Source organism: Podarcis gaigeae (genome assembly GCF_964106915.1).
Source record: "Podarcis gaigeae genome assembly, chromosome: 17".
In the NCBI taxonomy this organism is placed as follows: domain Eukaryota; kingdom Metazoa; phylum Chordata; class Lepidosauria; order Squamata; family Lacertidae; genus Podarcis; species Podarcis gaigeae.
The window spans coordinates 32,052,716-32,067,873 of NC_139694.1; the positions used below are offsets into that span (position 1 = coordinate 32,052,716).

The 15,158-nt window shown below is 50.0% G+C and overlaps 1 protein-coding gene across 8 annotated transcripts in view; it reads right to left on the reverse strand.

Annotated features, from left to right (window-relative positions):
* The window catches only part of DOCK6 (dedicator of cytokinesis 6), a 99,379-nt gene that overhangs the window by 41,678 nt on the left and 42,543 nt on the right, over positions 1 to 15,158 (reverse strand). For 3 of the 8 annotated variants that reach the window (XR_014559306.1, XR_014559307.1, XM_083718164.1), the window contains exons 21-26: positions 14,822 to 14,980; positions 13,256 to 13,431; positions 10,701 to 10,805; positions 7,603 to 7,692; positions 5,921 to 6,016; positions 5,029 to 5,169 (exon numbers count right to left, since the gene is read on the reverse strand). Coding sequence is in view for 3 of the 8 variants with exons in the window: in XM_083718164.1 (XP_083574290.1) it covers positions 5,029 to 5,169; positions 5,921 to 6,016; positions 7,603 to 7,692; positions 10,701 to 10,805; positions 13,256 to 13,431; positions 14,822 to 14,980 (767 nt within the window). In the remaining 5 variants the exon portion in view is untranslated. The remainder of the gene's footprint in view (positions 1 to 5,028; positions 5,170 to 5,920; positions 6,017 to 7,602; positions 7,693 to 10,700; positions 10,806 to 13,255; positions 13,432 to 14,821; positions 14,981 to 15,158) is intronic. The other 5 variants (XR_014559304.1, XR_014559305.1, XM_083718165.1 and 2 more) reach the window with 2 other exon arrangements.

Sequence of the window (15,158 nt, forward strand, 5' to 3'; positions counted from 1 at the left end):
GGCGTTGACCCTCTCCGCTTGTCCGTTGGTCTGCGGGTGTCTTGCCGACGCTAGGTTGATCTTGACGTTCAGGATGCCCATCAACTTCTGCCAGAAGTTCGAGATGAACTGGCGCCCCCGGTCGGACAGGATAGACCGTGGTAGACCGTGCACCTTGAACACGTGGTCTATGAACAGCTTGGCAGTCTGTTCCGCTGTAGCCACCTTCGCGCACGAAATGAAGTGGGCCATCTTGGTGAACATGTCCACTACCACGAGTACTGCTGTTTTGCCCCTCGAGCTGGGCAGATCCGTTACAAAGTCCAGGGCCACCCTCTCCCACGGTTCGAGCGGTGTCTGTAGCGGTTCCAGCAGTCCTGCCGGCGGCCTGTGCACTGGCTTGGCCCTCTGGCATGTGTCGCACCTAGTGACGTAATCCGCGACTTCCCCCCTCATCTTGGGCCACCAAAAGTCTCTGGCTACTAATTCCACTGTCTTCTCTTTGCCGAAGTGCCCAGCGCTGGGCGCGTCGTGTAACTGTTGCAGTACCTTCGCGCGGAGGTCGTCTCCCGGTACGTAGAGGGCCCCTTTGCGGATGAGCAGTCCGTCGCGTATCTGGAACTCGTCGTCCTTCGCTGTTCCGTTCCGCACTTCCTCCATCTTGGAGCGTGCGAAGGAGTCTGTCTGCAGCGCGCGACGTACCGCGTCCAGGTCCACCGTGGCTGAGGCGCATGCCCATGCTTTCGGTGCGAAAATGTGCTTGGCCGCCGCCGGTGCCTCTGCCTCGAGATACTGCGGCTTCCTGGACAGTGCATCCGCCATGATGTTGTTGTCTCCCGGGATGTATTCTATCCTGAAGTCAAAATCCGCAAAGAACTCCGCCCAGCGGATGTGTCTCTGGTTCAGGAACCGCGCCGTACGCCAGTGTTCCAGGTTCTTATGGTCCATGTGGACCTGCACTGTGTGTTTGGCTCCGATGAGGAAGTGCCTCCACGCCTTGAAGGCTGCATGGACTGCCAGCAACTCCCTGTCCCAGATGGTGTAGTTCTGCTCCAACTTGCTGAGTTTCCTGGAGTAGAAAGCATACGGCCTCCAGTCCCCTTGCGGGTCTCGCTGCAACAGGACTGCCCCCACGGCTCTGTCTGAGGTCCGTCTCCACCCTCATGGGTTTGCTGGGGTTTACGTGCAGCAGCTGCTCTTCGGACGCGAAGAGACGCTTGAGCATCTGAAAGGACCGCTCTGCCTCTTGGTCCAGATGAACTTCTTCTTCTTGGAGCTGAGGGTGTCCGTGATGGCTGCCGTTTGCATGGCGAATCCCTTGATAAACTTGCGATAGAAGTTGGCAAAGCCGACGAATTTCTGGACCTCCTTCCGATTGCGAGGGCTCTTCCAGTCCAACACCGAGCGGACCTTGGCGCTGTCCATGGCAAGTCCCTTGTCGGACAGCTTGTAGCCCAGGAAGTCCACCTCCGTCGTGTCGAACTGGCACTTCTCCAATTTGGCGTAAAGTCTGTGCTCCCGTAGTCTTTGCAGGACCTCCTTGACGTCCCTCTCGTGAGCCTCCTGAGATTCCGAAAAGATCAGGATGTCGTCCAGGAAGCAGACACACTTCTTGTAGAGGAGTCCCGCTAAGACGTGGTGCATAAAGGCTTGAAAACAGTGGGAGCCATTTTGTAAGCCAAACGGCATAACTCTATATTCATAGGTGCCCAGGGGTGCAAACATGGCCGTCTTCCACTCGTCGCCCTCCCGCATGCGTATAAGATTGTACGCCCCTCGTAGATCCAACTTGGTGAAGATGCGTCCCTTCCTCACCGTCGCGAGCAGGTCGTCAATCTTGGGCATGGGGAACGCCGTGGGCTTGGTTTTCGAATTCAAAATTCTATAATCAACTACAAGCCTCTTTTGGGCCGTGTCTTTTTTCTTCACGAAGAAAACAGGACTGCCCCCCACCGCTTTGGATTCTCGGATGAATCCTCGCTTCAAGTTGTGATCTATGAACTCCCTGAGTTCCTGCAGTTCATCCTCAGACATGGAATACAGTTTCCCAATCGGCAGCGTCGCCCCCGGCAGGAGGTCAATCTTGCAGTCGTAGGGCCTGTGGGGGGGGCAGCTTGTCCGCTTCCTTCTCGCAGAAGACCTCCAAAAATTCTTTGCACTTGTTGGGTACCGCTTGCAACATGCCTAAGTGCAGCTGTGGTCCATCCTCGTGCCCCTCATCTTCCTGGTTAGCGAGGATGCAGTGTTCTGCGCAGTAGGAGGAGCTGAAGGTCAACTGACGCTGGTACCATGCTAATGCCGGGCTGTGCCTGTCCAGCCAACTCATGCCCAGTACTATGGGCGTGTTCCGACAGGTGGGTGACGTTGAAGCTGATGACTTCGCGGTGATTTCCAATTTGCATCACCATTGGCGGTGTTTGCTGCACCACTTGTCCTCCCAGGAGCTCCCTGCCGTCTACCGTGACTACGTTCAGGGGCATCGTGGCTGGTAGGAGCACCACGTTATGTTGCTTGAGAAAATCCACTCCTATAAAGTCTGCATTGCTGCCAGAGTCGATGGTGATAGGGACTTCCATGGAGAGCCCATTGGGAAGCTGGAGTGTTGCGGTGAGCTGCACCACTGGTTTGGGTGGGAGGGGGTCCGTGGGCTGTAAAATTCCTGGGGACTGCTTCACTGACTCGTCTGGCTGGGCCCCAGTGGTTCTGCTTCCAGCCAGACTCCGTCGTTTCCCTGCAGTGGTTCTCCCTGCTGAACTTCCTCTCTTACTGTTGCTGAGGCTGCAGTGTGCTTGTGGATCCTCTGGGGGCACTCTTTTGCCATGTGCTGAGCACTGTCGCAGATGTAACACTTCCTGTTCCCTCTAGGAGGCTTCGCTGTGACTGCTCCCGGTGTTAGGGCTCTGGTTGCTGACTGAGCCTTTGCACCACCTATCTCCATCGGCTCCTCTCCCCCTCCCAGTGGAGGCGTGGATTGAGCGCGCGCTGTGTCCCTGGGAAAGAAAGGAGGTGCTCTCGCTGGCGTGCGTCCCCAACGCCCTTCTTCTTTGCTCCAAGGGCGTTCTTCCAGACGCACCCCAATCGTCAGCGCTTTCTGGACAACTTCTTGAGTGCTCTGGGGTCTCTCCCCCCTTGCAATTTCGTCTTTAACAGCCCCGTTCAACCCCTCCCAGAACAGGTCTCTGACGGCAGTTGAATCATTTTCCCATTTCAGCGCGTTGACCAATGCAAAAAAGCGGGAGTGATATTGCCTTACAGTGGCTCTGCCTTGTTTTAATCCATGTATCTCCTTTTTGGCGACATCTACATCTACCGCTGATAAAAAACAAGCATCCATCGTCTTAATGAAGGCGTCCGCATTTTGGAGGGCTGGGTCATTATCTCTCCATAGATTGCGCAGCCACGCTTTAGCTTCTCCATGGAGATGAGTTAGTATGAAGCCTACTTTCTCCCGCTCATCTCTAAAGTCCTTCTCCAGCAACTTTAGCGCAAAAACCACGTCTGCTCTGAAGTTGGGATACTCCTGCAGACTCCCATTGAAATGAGACACAAGGCTGCCTCCTCTCTTTCCCAGCCCAATCCCCTCTGGTCTGGCTCCCGGTAGCCCCTGTTTAGTCAGCATTTCCAACCTGATTTGCAGATCTCTGCAGGCGGCGGCTGCTTCATCTTCCCTCTTCCTGGATGCTAGTATTTCCACGTTAAGTTGTGTCACTGCGTTTTGCAGGGCTGCCATTTGCTCTTCGGTAGTCATCTTGTCCTGCTTTCGTGAGCTCGCGAAGCACCAATCTTCGCCCCTCGCTGCGTCCACTCACGTTGCGAGGTTTTAAAGAGACGGGACTTACTGTCAGAGCTGCCTCTAGGTCCCAGCTCACAGAAGACCAACGCTAGGCTGTGGTAATGTATAAAAGTCTTTATTGAAGTTCAGTTTCCATTTCAAAGCCACAGCGTGCAGCCCTACGTCTTAACCCCTAGATCGACGAAGTCCCGTCTGAGTCTCCTCCCCTCTGACACCAGTTTAAGATCCTAGCCCTGCTCCACCTTTTCCGCTGCTCTCTCCTCCTCTGGGTCCTCCTGCCCGCTGGGGCATTGCCCTTTCTGGACTCTTCCGACCCTGAGTCGCTTAGCTCCTCCCCCTGCCTCCGTCGGGCTTTAGGACCCGGTTCCCAATCCTCATTCTCTGCTGTCCCGCGCTCCTGTACATTTGAACTTGCCTCTCGCGCCAACCCAGTGACCTTTCTCCTAACCGTTACACTACTTCTGTCACTGCTTCCCTCTTCCGGGACACTGGCTGGATCTGACCTCCCCTCCGTTGCCCGACTCTCCGATGGAGGCGTGGTCAGCCCCGCCTCGTCCTCTCCCCCTGTTGGGGAATGCACTGACCCCGATACTTGGGAACCTTCCCCCCCACTCTGCTCTGGTGGGGAAGCTGGTCCTGATTTCCAACTACTGCTCTGGGAATCCCTGCTGCCCCCTTGCTCCTGGGGCGTTCCCCCTGGGAACCCCCTGCCCCTGGCCACTGGCGCCCCCTTCTGTGAATCTTCCGATTCGCTGGAGAGGCTCATGGAATCCCTCGGACCACTGTCCTCTTCTCCTACGCTCCCCTCGGATTCTTCCCCTTCGCTCTCCATTTCCCCTCTTCCCTGTGCCTCTGCTCCTGAGCCCCTGACAGTCTGTTTTGGTTGTTTTTAAAAAACCACATTTTACATGAAACGTGGGTCACAACAATACATTCTAGGGCATTCAGTGCAGGAAATTCCATATCCATTATGCTTTTTGTCACTTGAGAGATCCTAGGAGTTATATGAAAATGTAAAGCTTGGGTTTTATTTGTTTACACCTGCAGCTTAGGAGGAAAAATATGGGAAAGTAGAGAAACCTGTACCTTGTTGCTCCCAACACTGCACTTTTTAAAGTTTGCACTCTAATGCAGGTCAAGGTTTAAAACATGCAAACGTGAATTAAGTCGCTTGGCTTGTTTGTGGAGTGATGCGAATAGGAAACTCTGAAGGAATGGATGGAGAGGCAGGCAAAGAAAAGAAACCTTGCACAAACCTTCTGGCAACGGCTAGCAATTTCGGCACTGACGGTGCACACCAGGGCTGAGATGTCATCAACGAAACGGCCAGGGAAACGCAGTTTGCGAGGTGCCTCCAGCTTGTCACACAAAAACAGATGGTGTGCCATGCTCTTCACCTAAGAAGAACATCAAGGGCATTTCATTCTCCTGGATCAGCAGCCACTGCCCAATTATTCTAACCTCTTTGGGAATTCCAATTTAGACTGAGCTGACCTGTACGGCTGACCATGGTTGGGGAAATCCTCTCTTAGAACAGTGCACTCTACTTGGGACTATCTGCATGTGAGCAGCTGAAAATCAGTTAGGCTGCTTAAACTACTGTGCCAAAGCTGCCGGCCTGACTGAAGAGAGGTTAAATATCCTAAAAAGAACTGGCAAAATAAGACAGGCAGAAAAGAATTTCACTTTAAATCTGAGAAGTCTGCCACTGGGATTATCACAGAGCGACTCGTACTTCTGTTCCTTTCGGAAACCTTCCTCGACTTCCAAATACAAAATGATGAAATTTGTACCTAGGTGTGGTGCTTTCAACAGAGCATCCTGTAGAACTGCACATCAGTTCTTTTCATTGCTTAATATTTTAGGGAAGGTGGTTGTTTTTTTCCAAAGGCTGATCTAGGATACACCTTGAGGGACAACTCAGTTCTCATAAGTTTCTCAACTCTCAGCTCTCATAACTTTCTGTAGTGACACTCATAACTTTCTCAACTCTCATAACTTTCTGTAGTGACACTGTGCAAAGCAGAAATTTGGAAGCTGGACAGCAAAGGGACAGTCTACATAAGGCAACATGTAAAGCCAGATCATGGATGCTCCTGGCCAGAAGGCCAACAATTTGTTTAGGGAGATCAGCAGCAAGGGGCATACCATCAACTGGAAGAAGAACCAGGCTTGATGCAAGGCAGCTTCCCGCACGGAACTGGTGCTCACCACCCACTGCAGGGCCAGTTCTTCATGAAGCAGCTAAAAGAGATTTACAAGGAGAGAAAACACTCAGCACGCCCCTTGCGGAAATTCAGGTCAACCATTGCAGGACTGAGTACAGAGTCACAGGCTGGTGCTTCTGGAGCTACCAGCTGCTTTCAAACCAGGGAAAGAGAGAGAGAGAGAGTAAAAATACAGCCCTCATCTGTACACCCTATTCTTCAGCTCAGAATCTGTTTGATTGCCTGTCAAAAAAAAGTCACAGATCTTCAGAAGATGCTGTTAGGTTAGAAAAACAATGACTGACAAAGACTAGGAAATGGGCCAGGTTTTGGAATACAGGCATAGTCTGAAAAACCACAGATCCCTAATGAGATTTCTGGGGAGTCATTCGTTCCCCTGTCAATTTACAAAGATGGATACTTCTTGGTGTAACTGACACCCGCCCAACTCATCTCACTTAGATCACGGCCTCATCTGAGTCAGTGGCCAAGGAGTCAGAAGCCTTGTAGCATACATGCTATAAACAGACATTTAGCGACTGGTTGTGTTGTTCACTCCAGGCTTTCTGCATGCAGAATGGGAAATGGGGGGGGGGGCACACACAAAACTGCTTTCGTGTCTAAACAGAGTTATCAGCATCCAACTTTCCCTTGTAGTTCTCAAAGAACTATTATCTGGATACAACAGCACAGTCTGGACTCCGGACCGATCTGCATTCAGAACTCGACAGCCCAGACCCACTTCCTTCCTCTTGATTAGGTTGGGGTTTTTTTAATCCATATAATGTTAAATATGCTTTCAGTGAAAGAACAAAAGCTGAAGTAGCCAAGAGTCTCAGGTTGTCCTCCCTCCCAATGAGCTCCAGCCAGGAGCAGCTCCCATCTAGGACTGCCTAAAAGGAAGAAGTCTACATGTTTATTCCTGGCAGACACATTGAATGTCTCCCATAGACGTGGGAGGAAGGTTCAGGTGAGTTGTGTATTATGAATAGAAGACTCAGAGCACCAGCTCTGCGAGAAAAAGCCAAAAAGAAGGCAAATAACACTGAAGGAAAGAAAGTAGAAATGGAAGTAGGAGAGCAAGCGGAATAGCATTCAGAGGAGGGTGGGATTTTTATCATGACTTAATTGGTTTGGTCCCCAAAACCAGGAGGGCCTGAATTTCTTCATGGCAGAAACCAACCACAGATACATGATCTCCACCCAAAGGGCTTACCCAAGGCAACGCCACATCGCAGAGCTGCCTGCGCTTCTGTTGCCTATTCAGAGCACATAACATGGTTACACATTCACAACAACCAGCGCCACTTGTTTCTGAACCAAATACTTATACTCAGTGCTCTTTTTCTGGGGGGATGCATACCCCTCAACATTTTGCGAATCTAATTTTGGGACACTGAGGGACAGTATTTCAATATGAGTAGGAAAATGAGAGTACCCCTAAACATTTTTTTTAGAAAAAAAAAGAAAGCACTGCTTATGCTAGATGGATTCGATGCATGTCTACTTGGAAGGAAGTTCCACTTAAATCCATGCAACTTACTCCCAAGGGTGCATAGGATCCTAGTCTTAAGTTTGTCTTCCAGGGCGACATTTCTGGGGTGCTTCCCAGTCTCTCTCTACCTTTTTGGTTGTTGATCTCATCGGGGTGGCCGGAGGAAAAGTGGAGTTCTCAAGATAGGAGGAGATACGATTAGGTGCTCGCTCCGCAGCCTGTGAGATGAGCAGAAGCAAGAGAGAAAAGAAGAGGACACAGTGGTGGTGAAGAGGTATTACTCAGGATGGAAGGAGGAGCGAGGTGATGGTTTGCAGGAAAAGTGCCAGAATTTGAAAGCAAACCACAATTTGGAAGGAAGCAGGAGTCTAGAATGGATTTGCAAGGTCACCAAACTCAGGGCTGCTCAACATAGATCAGATAGCCAAACCAATGCTTATATGCAACTCAGTTAACAAACAGGACGACTTCCTACACACAAGGGGAGAGCACGTTCAAGAAGAGTAATAAACACCAAGTGTAATCAACCTGTTGCCCTGGCAGGATGAGTACTTGTTGCACACAGGGCGAGCAGGAGGTTCCATGGGGTGCTTTTAGGTAAAGACCCAGGCCTCCACTCCTGCCTGCCTCCCTAGTGGTGCACTGCTGCCCAGTTCAGTAGATTAGAAGGCAAACGTACAGCAAAGGTATGGAGAGCACTTGCTTATAGCCATAGGATGCGCTCTCATCATAGAAGCTTTTTTTTTTTTTTTTTAAGCAAGTGTAACGGCGTTTCCGTGTGCGGCTCTGGCTCGCCAGATGCAGCTTTGTCACGCTGGCCACGTGACCCGGAAGTGTCTCCGGACAGCGCTGGCCCCTGGCCTCTTAAGTGAGATGGGCGCACAACCCCAGAGTCTGTCAAGACTGGCCCGTACGGGCAGGGGTACCTTTACCTTTTTTTAACTATCAGCAGTTAGGCAAGACCGGTACCTGCAGTCCACAAAGCTGCCATTAGATGGCACTGTTGCAGAGAGAAAGACAATTGCCCAATTTGGAGAGCTCTGATAAGGAAAATACAGTGATACCTTGGTTTACAACCATAATCCGTTCCGGAGGTCCGGTTGTAAACCAAAACAGGTTGAAACCCAAGGCATGATTTCATCAATGGGGCCTCAAAAAAAACAACACAGTTGTAATCCAAAAAAAGGGACACACGCTTCAGGGTTTGACTGGTTGTAATCCAAAACGGTTGCAAACCAAGGTACCGCTGTACCTAACTCACCCTGTACTGAGAATGCTACATAAAATCACATGAGTTATGGCTTCTTCCCAATAATATTCACTGACTGCTGAGGGTAGGGTAGGGTAGAATAGGATAGGTGTGGGAGACGCATCTTTCCCATGTAACAGGAGTGTCAAACGTCCAGCACACATTAACAATTTCACAGAGAAGCATAATACCGGCCATATGTTTGCTGCGCATGGTGGAGGAAGCAGCTGTGCAAGCCAAGAAACTGCCTAATTTCACTGTGCAGAAGGACTTCGGAAGGTGGATACTGTATTATATGGATGCAGAGAGAACCTTGGAAACCTTGAACCTCACATATACTTAGGCTGCAAGTTCAAAAAAGCCAGAGAGAAAATTATCCACGCTACTGTTTCCTTAAAACAAAAAGACACTTAAAAAATTATCTATCACATTTTTGCTTCTGTCTTTCTTCAGGGATCTCCAGGCAGCATACATGGGGTTAACCCCTGTTCATTCTCATGCATCATCCTGTGGCATGTTAGGTTGTGAGGTGGAGACTGGTTCAAGGATATCCTGGAAACTGTATAATTGCTGACAGGGTGTTTTTTTAACTGAAATCCCCTTAGTCCAACTTCCACAATCTCTGCACTTCACCACAACGGCTCCTCCCACTCTCCCTTCCCCACTGTGCTTTGAAGTGTGGCCCCTGGCAAGCAGCAGTTCCTGCGTCAATAGTTTAGTGGCTGCTTTGGCCCAAATTAGACCTGCAAACCAAGCCAGTCACTCCTCTGCATGTGCGAGCCACCTGCCATCTTCCCCTGCCCCTTCCGCCTTCCAGGCAGGGTTACCAAGTGCCAAGTGCAAAGAATAATGCCAACTGTGATCCATCGTGGAAGGGAAACCGAAGCCTGAAGAGAATGCAGGTGGCATTTATAAAATAATCCATAAAGGAGATTTCACGACAGCCCTAACCCAGGAAGAAGCAGAGGAGGTGAGGTGCTGCCCAGTCTCCTAACTGCACCCTGGGTGTCAGAAAGGATGATGTCTGCTCTGCTTTCAAACGCTCTTCCAAACTGCTTTCAGAGAGCACAAAAGGGTCAGTTGCGTGAGGAAAATAAATAAAACCTTGCACAGACCTTTGCAAACAAACCCCTCCCCTGACATTACCAAACCTCAGATGACGGAAGGCTACCGATATCAAAACTATGCTTCTCGTGTGAGGCAGTGCAACCTCATAATGCTGCGACTACACCTCTAAAACCTAAGGCTGCCTTGGGCTCTTTTGGGAGGAAGGGTGGAATATAAACAGAATAAATAACAATTAATATTAATAACGATCAGCACTTTGGGGTAGAAAATGAAGTGCCAGTGCTCCTATTTCGATCACAGTGTCATGGGTACCAGCACAAAATGGCTGCCACGGGGACTGAGAGACAGAGAGCTGGAGGTGAGTTCTGTCACAAAAAAGCACGAATAATAATACAGTCAAACCTCGGTTGTCGAACGTAATCCATTCCGCAAGCCCGTTTGGCTTCCAAAATGTTCGACAACCGAGGCGTGGCTTCTGATTGGCTGCAAGAGCTTCCTGAACTCAAGCACAAGCCGTGGTGGATGTTCGACTTCCGAAAAACGTTTGAAAACCGGAACATTTACTTCTGTGTTTTCGGCATTCGGGAGCCGAAATGTTCCAAAACAGAGGTGTTCGGGAGCTGAGGTTTGACTGTAATGCCATTCTTTTGGAGTGGCAAAGGAGAAGCAGATGAAATTTCAAAGGTCAGTCCAAGAAGGCAGCTTTCATTTTCATTTTTTTCATGAAAAACATGTCCCCTGATGCCTGTTGTGGGGCTCAACAGCCCCCCCCCAACTCGAGCCTTCTGGGAAAACATTACTCTTTACCCCAACGCAGGCATTAATGGCAGGCATACTCTGGTGAGCAAGTCAAGGAGAGGAGCAAGGGGTCGGAGCACCAGGGAGAGGGGAGGGGGAAGGCAAAGGCACCTGCTTCAGATCCATGCTGGAGTTCGGATGATTCCTACGAAGCACAGACTTTGGGCCTCCGGGGGCATATGCTGAGTTGACCCAGGAGTGAGAGCGGTCAATCCCCTAGGTAGCGTGCAAGAGAAGAGCAGGAAAGGAAAAACAATCAGAACCAAGAAACCAAGGGTAAAGAGCCACAACCATTGCTGCTGTGATCGCAGAGAAGGAGGAGGAGCCTTAGTTAAACCAGGGCCTGCAATTTCCATGCAAGTGACCAAAAGGAATGCACACAAAGCATCACAATGCATTAGAAGCCCAGGTTTTCCATTGCCACAAAGCCCATTGACTTGGGGGGTTGTGTGCCATATGTTTTATGGTCACAGAATGCACCTGAGTGGGGCACCAGTTTGTAGGGAAGACAGGGAAGCAGGACAAATAATAGGGGAGGACATGGCATGAATCACCTGTAAGGGTCTATTCCTGGGGTTCCCAACATGGGGCACACGCCCCACAGGGCAGCAATTTGATTTTAAGGGGGGCAATTTGAAAATGAGTTATTAACAGTGTTTTTTTGCATTTCTTATGGTTCTAGGAGCCTCATATACAGTATATAAATATATATTGTGGCATACACATTTTTAAAATTAAAATAAAATTATATGTTGGGGGCGCATCAGGATTTTAGAGATGCTTAGGTGGGGCATGGCCCAAAAAACGTTGATAACCACTGATCTATACTGTCTCCCACTCTGCTTTCCTCCAATTATGAACAGCAAGCATGCGCGTGGAGGGGGTGATTCTGATCAGAATGACAGCAGAAGCAAAGGGCTAAAGACCACCACACACCCAGCCACCCACCCACCTCATGCCATGGTCCCGATCCAGTTTGACCTCCTCACCCCAACATTGGCTGTACTTTCCTTTGTAAAAAACTTGCATACCAGGGCTAACCAAGTAACAAAACACCACACATAATCTGTCCCTTGAAGAAACTTAATGGCAGTGATCACCCTCCAATGTTTCAAAACAGGGCAAGTATTATTTCAGGCAATTGTTTTTCCAAAACAAAGAATTAGGATTAGTGGCAGGGTGGTACAAGTTGGTGCTGGGCCCAGAAGGGTGGCACTTGGGCACTCATAGCAAAGCTCACTGCTGCAATGACTACTGGGGTCCTATTTATGTGATTATTAAAATGCGAGATGTATACAGATAGTTTGTGACCAGTGAGAAACCTCTGGCCCTGTTAGGATATAGTTTCATTCCACCTTAAAAGGGTCAGGCAGGATTGTTGTGTATCACATGCCTGTTTACTCCCAGCACTGTCTGCTGGGAACTTCAGTTTGTATATAGCTTTTGTATTCCGGCTGTTTTCCTGGACACGGAGGCAAGCAGTCATGTTTTTCCTTTGTTCTGAACTATGTTGAATAAAGCTGTAAATATGCTCTCTCTCTGTCTGCATCTTTTGTTGTGGAGACTCTCCTGAAAGGGTGTGCACGGGTCTTGGAATGCCTCTGAGGCTTGTGTTGTAAATTGACTGATGCTGTTCCACAGGAGACTGGTGATCGTCCGGAGACAACTGGGGGCCTGCCTGATGCCTCCGTCTCCCTGGCAGTATCCCAACCGGGCCTCCCCACTTGGCCCATGAGGCTGTTTCAGTCAAACCGCCTTCACCTATCCTACATCTCATGTCACCTCCACCTGAAGTCGTAAACGACATCTGGCCTGAGGCAGACTAAGATGGAGTTTGCAAGCACACACAAAGTTCTGCGCCTGCAAACCACTTTTAATTACTGGGGCTTGCAAATAAATGTGCCTTTGCCTACGTGGTTTGATTTCAAACCATGTAGACAAAAAAGAAAGGGGGTCTCTTGACATCACTGTGCCATCCGGTAAGCTGCCCCACCCCTCTATCAAACCTGGTCCATGGAGGGTGGGAGGAGATACGGCTCTGATCCAAGGGATGGATCCAGCTTCACATCCTTGTGGTATATGATGCTCGGACAACTTTGGAACTCCCTCCCTGGAGAAGCTAGACTGGCTTCTGCCAACATGTAAAGACTTTCTTATTCCAAGAGGCTTTTGGGAACTGACTGCTTTTGATGAAAGGGCCGGCGCTGTGCTGTTTTTATTGCAACTCTCTGTATGATCTTTTATACCTATATATAGTTTTAATTCTATCATTTTTGTAATGATTGGGCTTTTTCTTCTTCTATGTTTTTAGTTGTTCCTATTCTATCTGTATCCTGCCAACCTAGCAGTTCGAAAGCAAATCAAAGTGCAAATAGATAAATAGGTACTGCTCCGGCGGGAAGGGAAACGGCGTTTCCGTGCACTGCTCTGGTTCGCCAGAAGCGGCTTAGTCATGCTGGCCTCTTGACCCAGAAGCTGTATGCCGGCTCCCTCAGCCAATAAAGCGAGATGAGCGCCACAACCCCAGAGCCATCCGTGGCTGGACCTAACGGTCAGGGGTCCCTTTACCTTTACCTTTATTCTATCTGTAAGTCACCTTGAGCCCCCATCAGGGGAAAAGGTTAAGTATAAATAAATTAACAACAAGAACCCTCAGCAGCGCTTACCTTGCTGCCAACAATCTTCTGAACCTCTTCATCTGGGGAGTTTGGTGTGGTGGTCAGGTCAGGGTTGCTGTTGCTGATGCTTTTGGAGCGAGAGAGATTCAGGCTGACAGGGCGCCCAGTTGTGCGGGACAAGGTGGCGTACTGGATGGGGCCACTGTGGGGTGGCATTCCAGCTTCTGTAAAACACAAACACACACAAACCACTAGGTTAAGTCAAAGGACAGACGGGCATATTGGGGTGGGAAGAATGCTATTGAGGGATGACGCCTCCAGCAGTCACAAATAGGCCATGAGAAGACAATACGCTGCCACTGTGTCCCAATTTACCCTCCATTATTTTATCCTTGGATGCCTCCTCCCTGCACCAGAATGGAGCATCTCAGGTGAAGAGCATCTCTGGCTCAGCCAGAGGGCGTGATCTGGCTGGGACACACTTCTGCGCTCCAGAATTGCTTCCCCCGTAGGATACCTTCTTTTCAGTCCTTGTTTTTCCTCCATGTTCCGGTGGCATGGCCATGTTTTGTTGTTGGGTTTTATTAGTTGGTGCATCTTCCTAAGCTGTAGTACTTTCTGTCCTCAACCCCCTAATATCCCTATGGAAGTTGAAGGCTCTACAAGTCCTGCCTTTCCTGGTGGGTACAGTCAAGTTGCCCATAAATCAGGCATAGGCAAACTCCAACCCTCCAGATGTTTTGGAACTACAATTCCCATCATCCCTAGCTAACAGGACCAGTGGCCTCTTCCTTCTGCCGCAGCCACCCTGGTGCTCCTGTGGGCCAGAGAGTGGAGTGAACGAGCTTGCTCTGTCTACCCACAAGAAGCAGCAGCAGTGGTGGTGGTGGTGGCAGCTCCCTGAAGGTAAACACAGTGGCTGGGGCTGGGGAGTGGGGAGGACTACTTGCCCCCCTTGCCCCTTCTTCCAGCCCCCGCCCGTGCCACTTCTCCGGCCCGCCACAAGGTCTGAGGAACAGTGGACCGGCCCACTACTAAAAAAAATTGCCAACCCCTGCACTGAGCACATCAGGCTGAGCTTCTCGTGCTCCATTTTGGGCTATGCACTCTGTGCCTAAAAGCTACTAGTCTACTGCTATGACTCATCCGCTTCAATTGGCCTTAAATTATTCAGAAGTCCCATCTGTCCCACATATGACCTTTCCTGGGAGGAAACTCATGGAGCCAAGTTAGGCACCTCCCTGAACATGCCCATTTATCCCTTAGGGGCAGGCAAGCTGCTGACTAATTTCATGGGGGTAGAGGGAGGAGGAGAATAAGTGGAAGGACAGAGATGGTAGGCAGAGAAGGAAGGAGCGTGGCTCATTTTTGCCTCTCGACTCCGAGACTGCAAAAATCTCACAGTGTCCGCTGGGTGCTGATCCAATCAGGCCGCTGTTTTCCTTGAGACAGAAACACACTGCTATCAGCACAAGGAGCTGGGCATCTCTCATAACTCTGGAGCGCCTGGGTTGCAGACCAGGGGAAATGGCACCCAGGGCAACATGAATGACAGCCAGGCACTTGCTCCTATCCCCACCTCACACACATGGAACTAAACACTCTGTGCTATACCTGGTAAGCCTGGCTCTGCCACAGGCAGACGGAAAACGTAGAAGATGTAAGAGGCCAGCAGATGGTTGTGGCCATGCTGGTCCTGGCTGCTGTCAAGGTTCTTGTGGATCTGGTTCACCATCACAGCAATGGCTTCAAAGGCAGCACGGCCCAGGTTCACTGAGAAAATGGGGAGATGTGTGGACTTGTGTTAATGACCAAAAAGTGGCTCAAAACACCAAACACTGGAACAGAAAGGGCAAGCAAAGGTTAGGTGGTTTTCAGCAAACAAGAAGGATGAAAGGCTGCTTGATCTTGGGAATTCATAGCATGTTAGGGCGTGCATAAATTTGGAAAA